Source organism: Amphiura filiformis, chromosome 12, assembly GCF_039555335.1.
Source record: "Amphiura filiformis chromosome 12, Afil_fr2py, whole genome shotgun sequence".
Classification (NCBI taxonomy): Eukaryota; Metazoa; Echinodermata; class Ophiuroidea; order Amphilepidida; family Amphiuridae; genus Amphiura; species Amphiura filiformis.
The window spans coordinates 35,797,261-35,808,978 of NC_092639.1; the positions used below are offsets into that span (position 1 = coordinate 35,797,261).

Genomic DNA, 11,718 nt, shown 5'->3' on the forward strand with positions numbered 1-11,718 from the left:
TGATTATAGCAGTACTGTTGAGGTATCTGCATTGTTACATTTTGAAGAGCAATCGGAAATGCGCTGCGTAGATGTATGTGGGTGAATGGGATCGGGTATAGTGATGTGTGTGAGGTGTGGGGGTGTGATGTGCCTGTATGATTCGAATGCCGACTCTACTTTAAGCTTACCACAGTCTTTTTCGTCCGATTCATCTGCGCATTCCACGTAGACACTACACACCATACTCGGGTCTAAGCAACCAGAACCACTTGTGCATTCAAATTCACCAGGATTGCATTTAACTAGTTTAATGATAGAGAACATTAAAAAGCCTAAACTTAGTTAAATTAGCATTGATGGCGTAGTGTAACGTTTCTTTCTGTTATAATGAAAGACAGAGATAAAAAGACTAAATCGCGTCTGACGTCAGGGCAAAGGCGCGCCGTGATTGTTTGCCGACCTGCGCAGTACGGCATTTTCTGTCCAGTTGCCAGAATTTTAGACGCGAACTAGCCTTTTTATCTCTGTCTTTCATTATACACTGGTATTTTTTGATGAAGATTTTATACAAACTTCTAAAGGTCTATGTATAAGTACTTAATTGATGTTTGGTTTTTGCCTACATATTGGACGTGCTTTTGAAAACCGTAGCAAAAATAGCAAATTTTGCTCAAGTTAGTTATCTAACGCATTAGTTTACGTTTTATATTTGGTTAAAAACACCCAGTCTTACCTTGACGACGTTGTCGTTCTACTTCAAGTAGAAATCCACGAAATGTCACGGCATGATTTGACAGGAATCGAATCCACATTTGCCGACTTTCAATCAACATAATTCTTGGATAATACCAGAGTGATAACCTAGCATCCAAATTGTCAGATTCTACGTCATGTCCATGTCCTATCATCAGATTATCCCAATACTCTGTTTCTAAGTCAATGAGATGGATAATGTATGTTCCATCGATTATCTCTGTAAATGTCCAAATGGCATCGATGTTAGATGGATAATTGTGAGGGTAGTAAGGCGATGTCAAATAGATTGGTGCAAGTCCAGTAAGATTGCTTACTTGAATGCCATAAGGATCTGAGGGAAGAAAACATTTGTTGCATATTACGTCAACTTAGCAGTGGAAATATTGCTGCGTTATTACCACTTTGATTATCAGTAAACATATTTTCTATAAAGATTCAGGTGTATTTTATTTTCACCGTAACATGTACGTGACTCATATTCGGGTTTTTGAATTAGTCCAGGCCTCGTACAAATCTTTTCAAACTTAGATATTACTTTAAATAGTTAAACAAACTAGTTGAATATTTTGTATTGACAACAAGTAAGGAGGAAAAAGTGAATTTTCTCAAAATTAATTTAATCATTGGCAGTAGATTATTAAATCAAGTACATCATTTGGTCACTGAATAGATTTTACATTATATCCTTTAAAAAAAGTAGGTAGTATCAGTTATAGAATGATTTTATCAAAATTCCTAGTGCATTCCGGGTAATGTTGCTGTTTCAAATACTTTACACAATTTGGTGTGGGTTCCCAATCCCATCAGTAAATATGTCTCGGAGATGATTTGAGAGAAAGACTATTTAACATAAAAATGTACATACAACACCACCATTCGTCAGATCCGTCCAGGCATTGTCGTAGTCCATCACATACCATGGATTTGTCCACACATCCAAGCCCAGAATTGCATGCAAAATCTATGTCATTACACAGAGCTGAAACCAAGAAAATCAGAAATGAAAGAGAAACTTAATGGAAGATTAAAAAAATATCAATTCAAATGTAATTCAATTTCATTTAAAGGGGCACTTCGTGATCCACAGCCTCATATTACCACCTTACTCTTAAAAAGTTGAGAATTTTATACTATCAGGAACCTGGTACTATACATGTTTGTATGCAATACATAATGTTTGTATGCATAAACATTCTTGGATGCAGATTCGGTTGTTAGACAAAGACACCGTTAAATATGTATGATTTCCTGTCTATCGACAGACGAAAATTACAACAGAATGGTCTATACATGTATGTGGCGCAAATTAATATCCGAATCAACTGGAAATAAACATTTGTCGTGATGTCCCAAACATTGTGTACAAATTTTGTTTCAACTCGTTTTTGATTTGGCAAAAATTAAAGGCTCTTACCTCCTTCCCTTCTCTTCCCTCTCCTCCCCAATAATGCACTTCTCTAGACATAATAAAATAAATATTGAATATGTTCATCTGGACTTTATTTTTGATAGCGACAGTATCGGACTTCTCCATTGTTATTTAATGACCTTGACAATATTTAGAATTACATTTCAAGATAATAAATCAGGCAGCTTACAACATTTCTCTGTAGTATTAAGACATCGTGGATATGATGTACAAAGTAGCACATGCCTTATGCATACATCTCCAGTTTTGCAGCTAAAATTCCCACTTTGGCAGATATCCGAGACTGTAAACAGAACAAAATCATTTGTAATGGTCATATAAATTATAATGCACTTTTTAAATTATGTTTTAAAAACTGCGCATTAAAAAATGTTGGTTAACAACATATATTTAATACTGCGTTATAGTTTGATCAGCTCGAAATCGGCGGGCCTTATAACATCGCGGATTGATATCAATATTATTTTATTTGGAGAATTGTCTTGCAGTGGTGTAGATTTCTTTTTGACATTGGGGGATGGGGTTGGGAAAAATTGATTGAAGTATAGTGAATCCAGGACTTTTTGGCGACAGATTAAGTTTATTGAACAAATGCGCGCGAAGCGCGCTAAAAATTTGGCATTTTGAAGCTAAACTGGTGAAATATGGTGCAAAAGTGGGATAAATTCGCTCGTACAGCTCAACTTACCGTACTTTGCCTAACCAGACAGTCCATGCCAAAATTGTTACTACACCTTTACATTTCATCGAATCTCTTTTTGATGTCTGTCATTTTGAACATCACACTTGAAAGATGTATGCTATGTAGAAACTTTATTTTGCAATTTCATAATTTGCATATTATTAGCATATTTGCAAGAAAAAACATGAAAATCAATAAATACCTATATTTTCACAATTTCAATATTTTATTAGAAATTAAGCATGCAGGCCGTTTGTTATGACTTGATGAATGAAGCTGTTAAAACAGATTTTGATATTTTTGCTAATTTTTCCTTTTTTGCCCCAAAATGTGTAAAAATCAACATTTTTTGGATGACCTATATTTTCTTTGAATATTTATCAAATTTCTTAATTTAGGTATAATACAGTGCAGAAAAAGATGTCTCAAAAAAATCTGTTAAAACAGATTTCAATAAATTGTTCCATTTTCCATTTTGGGTTAAATACTCAATTTTCATGCGCGGGATATTTGAAACATAAAATGAAAACATGTCCATTGCACTTTTTCCTCGAGATGTACTATAATATCAAGGTTACAGATATATTATAATCCCTTCTTATCTTCACTGATCCATCAGATACCTATTGTTATGAATGATCAGAACTGGGCTACTAATGGTCTGTCAAGTATCTATAGTTATTTTCATGACTGTGTCAACTCAAAAATCATGCAAGGTCGAATGTAGGAAAAGTATGATCAGTTGAGCTGTAGCGCGAAATTTTTTGCAATTTTAGGGCTAAAATGGCCAAATATAAAGTTAATTTGGACAGAAACCCATATACAGGTCTCAACATTGGGGGGAGTGATTGTATGGACCATCCCCCTGGCAAAATATCCGGGATCTACGCCTATGTTGTCTTGTGACATCTTCCCGCAGAAACATTATTAATTGAAGTCCTATACTTCGTCTACTTTCTTTAACGCGCAAAATATAGTCCAGGCAGATCAAATAACACTCTTAATGTGGGTTTACTTTTCGGCGTAGTGGTAATAGCATAATAATTCCCGCCGATTAGGAGCTGATCAAAGTATAGTTAAAGAGTAAAACTACAATAAAACGTTTTATTTTACACAACGATGGTTAAGCCTGACAGTATTTTTATTCGACGTAAAGAGAACAAAATCATTTGTAATACTTATAATAATTTTTTTAAATATGTGTTAAAAAGTGCGCATTAAAAAATGTTGGTTAAGAATCACACAAAATTGATTAAATATTAAGCGATGGTTAACAAATTATATTTAATACTGCGTTAGTTAAAGAGTAAAAATACACTTTATTATTATATGTGAATGATTCGCGGTACTATGACGATCTTCCTTTCACATCTTTCATAAAGATGGAAAGCAGAAAATGAAAATGGATCCACAATATTAGCAGATGTTTTATGATTTATATAATGGAACATGTTCGCTTCAATTGTTATATAGCGTGTTGTGGGAGCAGATGTACGCTACATTGGCGTATAAATTATATCCGGTCAGAAATTGTCCGGAAACTTGCTCACTATAAAACACTACCGTAACTGGTATATACCTATTACATTGATATCGAGGACCAATTGAGCGCTGTATTACCGGAAGTATCAGCCTTTTCATGATGCGTTGGATGCTCGCAGGATATTCAAAACTCTTCTCAGCCCCAAGAGTTATCAAAACAACTATTTCGCCGCCATAATCACTCTGTTGAATGGGCTATTTATAAGAACGGGATGTATAAGTCGCGCCACAATATTTACATAATACCGTATCTCACGTGCTTTGCAAGTGAGACCTCATCAATGTCGGAGTCATTGCAGATGCACGGTAATGTTAGTTGGTATATGATTGGGCAGTAACTGTGCCTCACTATAAACAGCGAGAGTTTCGGTATACATACAAGGACTAGCATACTAGTACTCAAAACTCAGTATATTCACTATAAACAGGCGTATAATAGGGTAAACCTCTAGGTTAATCCTCCTGCTAGGGTAAACCTTCTTTCTTCATTGTTAAAATTACAGCAAATGAAGGTCCCACAATCGGCATTTTTAAAAGTGCTTCAAATAGGGTTTCAACAAAACCAATATAGGAAACGGTATTCCCATCTCCCAACGTGTGGAAATTGAATTCAAATTACATTACAATAATAATTTAATCGAAGTAGGAAAGCAAATTAAATAAGAATATCGTTTCTATTAGCCTTTCAACATTACTTCCATCATATTTAAGGAGATACTAAAACATTTGCCATGTAACATAAAGGTATGGAAATGTATGTATATGCTATAAAATTTCAACCATGTACAAGTCAATGGAGGCTGAGCACGGTTTTAATCAATTATCTCGAAAAAAATCAATTTGTTAGTTAGGCCCTTTTGCCATGGCAGGGCAGTAATAGAGCAAGGGGGGTTATGAAAGGGGGAGGAAAGAGAAAAAGACAACGGTAAAAATGGGGGGGTGAAGAGAGGATTGAGTTACGTGAAGAAGAAATGAAAGCGAGGAATAGAGAAAGATTAAAAGCCATTCTAGCTTTAATATTCGTATTAATAGAATAGAATATAATTTTTTTAAGATCAGAAATGCGTCCTTCATTCAAGGTTACTATGACATTTTTATTGTGAGAGTCGAGTAGGAAGATGGAAAATGATATTAAATATTTTCCACTTGGATTATTTTACACCAATCATGTCAGTAGCCCAGTTAATGCAAAAAGATTAAAATCCTGTAAATTTAATCTTCCTTGTTCTTGCTTACATCGATCGTATTATATCAGAAAAGCGTATGATCTATAAATTGTGTTTTCTCAATTCTATATGGAGTCTTAAAGTAAATGATTCAGAGAGAAAGAGAGAGAAATAGAGAGAAAGAGGGGGAGGATAGAGGGAGAGAGGGAGATACAGAGAGAGGGAGGGGAAGGAGACGATGTGTGTTATGCTTTGCGCGGAAGTGATATTCTCCGTTAGCTCGTTGTCAATCAGATGATTTTTTGGTTTATATTTCGAATATCTCTGCTTATGATTTTACGATAAACATTAGATTTTAATCTGATAAGCTGATTATCTATTTGTTTTCATGAATTAGAAGACATTCTTTGATGTATTACTGGGCTCAATCATCTGAAATTACTGGAGCGTGAGCCACCCAGGCTGATGGCTCAGCATAGTATTTTATTGTCAGAAGGTTTTCTCCAAATTCATTTCCTAATGAAGCTCATCGTTTAATGCTTTTATTGCTTACTAGGTGTAAATTCATATTAATTTTTCCTCGTAATATCAGAAAATAACAGATGCATATTTTATTTTTTATCGAATGAAAATATATCTTGTAAATTTATCACGTAACAGCGTAAATCCAATAATGCTTAACTTTTGGAAGCAACAATACAATTAATTCAGACATAATCTTCAACAATGAAGACAACGTGATTTTATGAGATTTTGTGATGTAAGTCGGCTGTTATTGCATATATATTGAATTTGAGTACCGCAGACAGAATCGGTAATTACATTTTGATCTATTATTCACTTCTCAAAGCAAGTCAGTTGTAAAGTATATTTTTATTAATAACAAACCAACTTAATCACGTGAAAAAATGTTTTTAACCGAAGCTTTTATCATTTCTTCATGAATTTGTTGCACAAACGGTCATATGTGTATACCGTAGAAGCTACATTTAAGGCATTCATTTATGTTACATCGTGTACATGGAGTCCAACAGAACAAATTCAGAATAAAGATTGAAAAGCGTTGTTTAATTTTCGGTTACTTCAGTGATTTGTGAGATAACCTGACGCAGTTTCGCAACTGGAACCATTATTTTCCCGGTAAGTTGGCTGTTAATAATTGCAATAGTCAATTGCATATCTAGCCTGCGCATAATCTCTGATTATGTCTGGCAGGATACCAACAATATTTTGTCATGTTTTTATCCTTTTTTTTTTATGTTGTCTTCAGTGGCGTAGATTTCTTTTTGACATTGGAGGGATGGGGTTGGACAAAATTTCTTGAAGTGTAGTGAATCCAGCACCTTTTGGCGACAGAATAAGGTTGTGGTACAAATGCGTGCGAAGCGAGCGGAAAATTTGCCATTTTGAAGCTAAGCTGTTGAAATAATGGTGCAAAATTGGAATAAATTAGCGTGAAGAAAAATTTGCACTTTGGGGGCTAAAATGGCCAAATATTAGGTTAATTTGGTCAGAAACCCATACAGCCGTCAACATGGGGGGGGGATGATTGTATGGACCATCACCCTGGCAAAACATGGGGGGATTTATCCCCGATCCCCCCGGGATTTAACGCCTATGGTTGTCTTTTATATTGATTTCTCTGCCATAATTGCTTACATGTCAAATCTATAAAATACTGATGATACAATTCACGACAAATCATCTACTTCTGACAGTTGACTTATAGACCTAAACCTTCCAATGATCGGTACTTTTGTATCTATTTCAATTTTAATTTTACTACTGTATCGTTCTTACCTGCTTCGTTAATTCGTTCGATTTGTAACTGGAATCCACTGCTGGCTACTCCGTAATTAGAATGAAATAGTATCCACAGTTGTGTTTCCTCAATTACTGCTACGATGTGAGATGGAACGAATGACGATACTTGGTATAACACACTATCTGAGGTTTTCTTGGGTCCTCTTCCAAAAAATAACAAATCTGTTTCTGGCTCCGTGTCAAACTTTAGGAAATGAATTGCAAAACTGCCTCGCTCTGATGATTGCACATTCCAAACGCAATCGGTTGAATCAGGATAAAAGAGCGGGAAATTTGGAGATTCTAGTTTGATTGCATCTTCATGCTGGCTGATATTAACCCATGTGTTGCCACACAATTCTGCAAGAGATTAATGCAAAAATGAAAACAAAGTCAATAAGATATTAACGCTGTAACCCTGCATCGCACCATTGATTACCAAAGAAGAGGCAAAAGAAAAAATTCACATTATGCTGAGATCACTTACACATGTACGATTAGTGTCTTTGAAAAGAGCGGTTTTGTATTTAATCTATGATTGCAAACATGCACAGACATGACAGGTGATGAGTGCAGTCTACTTACAGTGCAGGGCAATACTTTCAAAAATTGTATCTTTTATTTTATGGTAATCAATCCTGCTACATCACTACTTCTACGGCGAATATTGGAATAATAATCATCATTATGATTATCCTGACTTTATCTTCGTCATTATGTTATCGGCGGCATCGTATTCATAACCTCTATCCTCATCGTCCATATGTGCATATGCCTACATTTGTTTTGTCTTATTTTGTTCAGAAAAATATCTAGATTGCAACCCAAACATTAACCATCATAAATAACCACTATTATTATATGTTATATTTTGTGCTTACATGTATTGTTTACATGTAAAATACGTAAAGAAAAACACTTACCTGCGGCACATACAATACTGGCAGTCAGAAATATCAAAATCATGCTAAGTGTTGATGATCTCGTGTTAAGACATAAAAGCTCCATCGTGCTGAAATCATCAAATAGAAATAATCTGAAAAGTTGTGTTGCTGTATGCAATTTATGAACATCTAATGACTAAAATACACGTCTCTTCTCTTTACTATCATCAGAATGTCAGGTCTTCTCATCGAATTAAATCTATCAGTCTTTGCGGTAAAAAACATTCAAATAATCATCCATCATCTTTTACATGTCAAAATCAAAATTATAGATGATTAATGTATCCACATCAAATATAGGATACATAGTTCCAGTTGATTGATGAATAGAACACGAGCTCTTAAAATCTTAATGGTTTCAAAGGTTGCATGCCGCCTATTGAAATTCATAAGATACCCCTTGCAATACCACTTTCTGATGACAATCCTCTCACATCGCTTATTCTGACGCTTCCGACTTCATGTAAATTGAACAGATACTGCTCAAATTACTGAGTATATAGAAAAGGTATTAATGCAATATGTTAGACCACAGTCCACATAAATTACCAATTTTTTGTTTGTACCCTATACCCCCGGGTAGTATATTTGTATAGTTAAGGCTATCAATAATAACCGGAGGCCGTAACAAATAGTAATAAAGATTGTCCCACCATGTCAGCTATCATAAATCGAGCGGCCCCATTGATTTTAATATACTGTAGGTACTATTCCAGTGATTTCTCTTTTCTCTTTCTGTAAACATGGTAAATTTATATTTTCAATACAATACAATACAATACAATACAATAGAATACAATACGGTGCAATACAACCAATTAAAAGGTAACCTGATGACCTGGGCGCTCATTGTTTGTCATTGATCAAATAATTGTACTCGGTAGATAATTAACTAATTGATTAAAGCCTTAAAGCCATTTGACTTCCAGATGGAGGTGCTGGAAGTTTTAAAAAAATAATTAAAAACAACATTCCCACCTATAACTATAAACATAAAATTTTTTTTAAAAATCCTGGCCAATATCTAGTGCCAAAAAAAAAAAATCCGCCCGACCCCAACTTGCAGCCCCCTCCCCTTCTATGTTCTATTCTGTGAAAGAAACCACACTGGCTATTTTGGTCGTTTAACAGGTGTTCTATTGGGGACTTGTAAAATTTTGTCAGAACTAATTCAATTTGGGACATGTATAAATATAACAAATATATCAAATATCAGTTAAAAAAAAAAAAAACCGCTAACGAAAGACGTATTTTCTTTGTGAGTGTGGTTTTTTAGTTCACCCTATTTTAATCAATGAGACCTATGAATGTTCTATGTGAGTGCGTTTGTATCTTCAATCGTATTGCCAATACGCCCGAGGACTGGTGACAAAAAAGATAAACAAATTGTCAAAAACATCCATTGTTCACAATTCTTCAGTATGGCCAAAAAATCGCCTGACACATCTACATAGGAAAATTGGGTGACTCCGCACGACACGGCATCCGTGAAATGATTGAGTAGTGCGTGCATGGCGTTCATGGCGTGATGGGATGTGCGTGTAGCGCGCTCATGATGCGGTGCAGTGTGCTCGCATAAGAGGTGATAACATCTTTTAAAACGCATCCCAGGAGTGCGCATTGATCAGTGCTTCCCGTGTAGAATCACCCAATCTCTGTACAATCTGCAAAATAATTTAGGTACCCGTTATTTTTACCCCTGTATATCCTAAATAAAGGCAGATATGTCATAATTAGAACCAGACGCCAATAGATGCATCCTTTAGCTCGGATTTAAGACCTCATTCGTTTAAATCTGTCAAGAAATAAAGCAATAATGATCCAAAACTCAAGGAAGATAGAAATTCAAACGTTGCAGTTTTGCTCTTTTACATGCCCTAGATGTGTGCACAAAGCGTTCTTGAACAAGGAAACTAGCGCAGTGCTTGCATTGATTACATGTAGCACATTAAAACTAGCGTTGTGCTTTCCATTGATTCACATGATAGTGTAACTTTTGATTTTGTTACTTCCTTGGTTTTTTTTAATTCACCGTTTCTTTAATTTTCAACCAATTTCAACAAACGAGGTCTTAAGTCAGAGCTAAAGGGTACAGGTATTAGCTGCTGGTTTTAATTTTGACATATTTATTTTTGTTTAAGATATACAGGGGTAAACAGTAATCATGGTGATCAGTTACTGCTTTCAGTCATAAATAATCATTCCAAACCAGAAAGAATACATTATCCCTTTGTTTGTCACTTTTAGACTAATTACTTGCAATTCTGAGAATTGACTATTTTACATAGAAGCCATGAGAAAAGGTATGGACAAGCCTGTGAATTTGCTCGTTAGTCTAACTCTATGAATGAGATGAATTAAACAAAGTATATGGTCAATTCCAGCGAAAGCGGGACAAAATTCTCTCTATGTTAACGTTCCACTTTAAAATGTCATTAATAAAGTAAATCACGTTATTGATGGAGCATATCATGTCACGTCCAATGTGCTCTCTTTGGGCATATAGGCATTTACTAGCAAGTCATACCAGGGGACAAGTTATGATGGCTTAAATGAATTGGCGTTACCCACGAATTCAAAGATAAAGCATCATATATGTCATTGAATGCCCTTCAATCAAAATGAAATTATTACCGTTAGAAAGACGTTTGCATGATCTCTGATCATATGTAAAATGATTGAATTCCACCAAAGTTTGTGGACTCTAGAGGCCATTTTGGTTAATTTGGCTAATAATTTTGTTACCCGCGTATCAAAAATAAAATGATCGTTCTGAAAAATGTTAAGTGAATATGCTATAAATGACTATATCATGCAACGAAGTTTCGTTCTATAATTCTGAGGTCCAAGTGATTATTTTATGCAAATACCTTTTACCCATAAAATCAAATTTGACGTTACCCACGTATCAACTGTTACCCACGAGTCCAGCAAATATAATTGCCATAACTTAATTTAACATTTAATGACTTTGGACACTGAATTTAGTTTGACAAGCGCTTAAAATTGTAAATCGTAAAAATAAGTTCACCGCTTTAAAAAAGAATCTACGACGGTTTAAACTTTTGTTACCCACGAATCCCGAATAGACGCTAACCTTGAAAAACAAGGAGATTGTTTATTTTAAGTTTAAATCAGCACATATTCAAGCCATGGGTATGCTATAATTTTTACAGTACTTACAGTTTATGCACCTAAGAAACGCAAACCCCAAACGGTACTATAGTACTTATAGCTTTACCCACGAATTCGGCGTTACCCACGAATCCAAGGATTTACTCGTAAATTATATGTTTCTTATGCATCTTAACATTTTGAAAACATGCGAAATAGGTTCCAAAACAGTCCTGTTTAATAGCGTCCTCTTGAAGCTATACTGGAGCTGTATCATGAAGTTTTGATTGATTAACCTAA

General features: G+C 34.9%; 1 protein-coding gene across 1 annotated transcript; it reads right to left on the bottom strand.

Moving 5' to 3' along the window:
* Window positions 1–6,969: 6,969 nt before the first annotated feature.
* On the bottom strand, window positions 6,970–8,368 carry LOC140166780 (low-density lipoprotein receptor-related protein 3-like). Its single transcript, XM_072190271.1, has 3 exons — window positions 8,284–8,368; window positions 7,358–7,720; window positions 6,970–6,974 (listed from the first exon to the last, which is right to left on the bottom strand). The coding sequence occupies exons 1-3, from the start codon at window positions 8,366–8,368 to the stop codon at window positions 6,970–6,972; spliced, it is 453 nt and encodes a 150-aa protein (XP_072046372.1).
* Window positions 8,369–11,718: the final 3,350 nt, after the last annotated feature.

What these genes read in the sequence shown, in the direction of transcription:
- LOC140166780 (XM_072190271.1), bottom strand. Translation starts at nt 8,368, where the DNA reads ATGGAGCTTTTATGTCTTAACACGAGATCATCAACACTTAGCATGATT. An exon ending in CAGTATTGTATGTGCCGCAG is followed by an intron (nt 7,721 to 8,283) that starts GTAAGTGTTTTT and finishes AATCTCTTGCAG; the next exon opens with AATTGTGTGGCAACACATGG.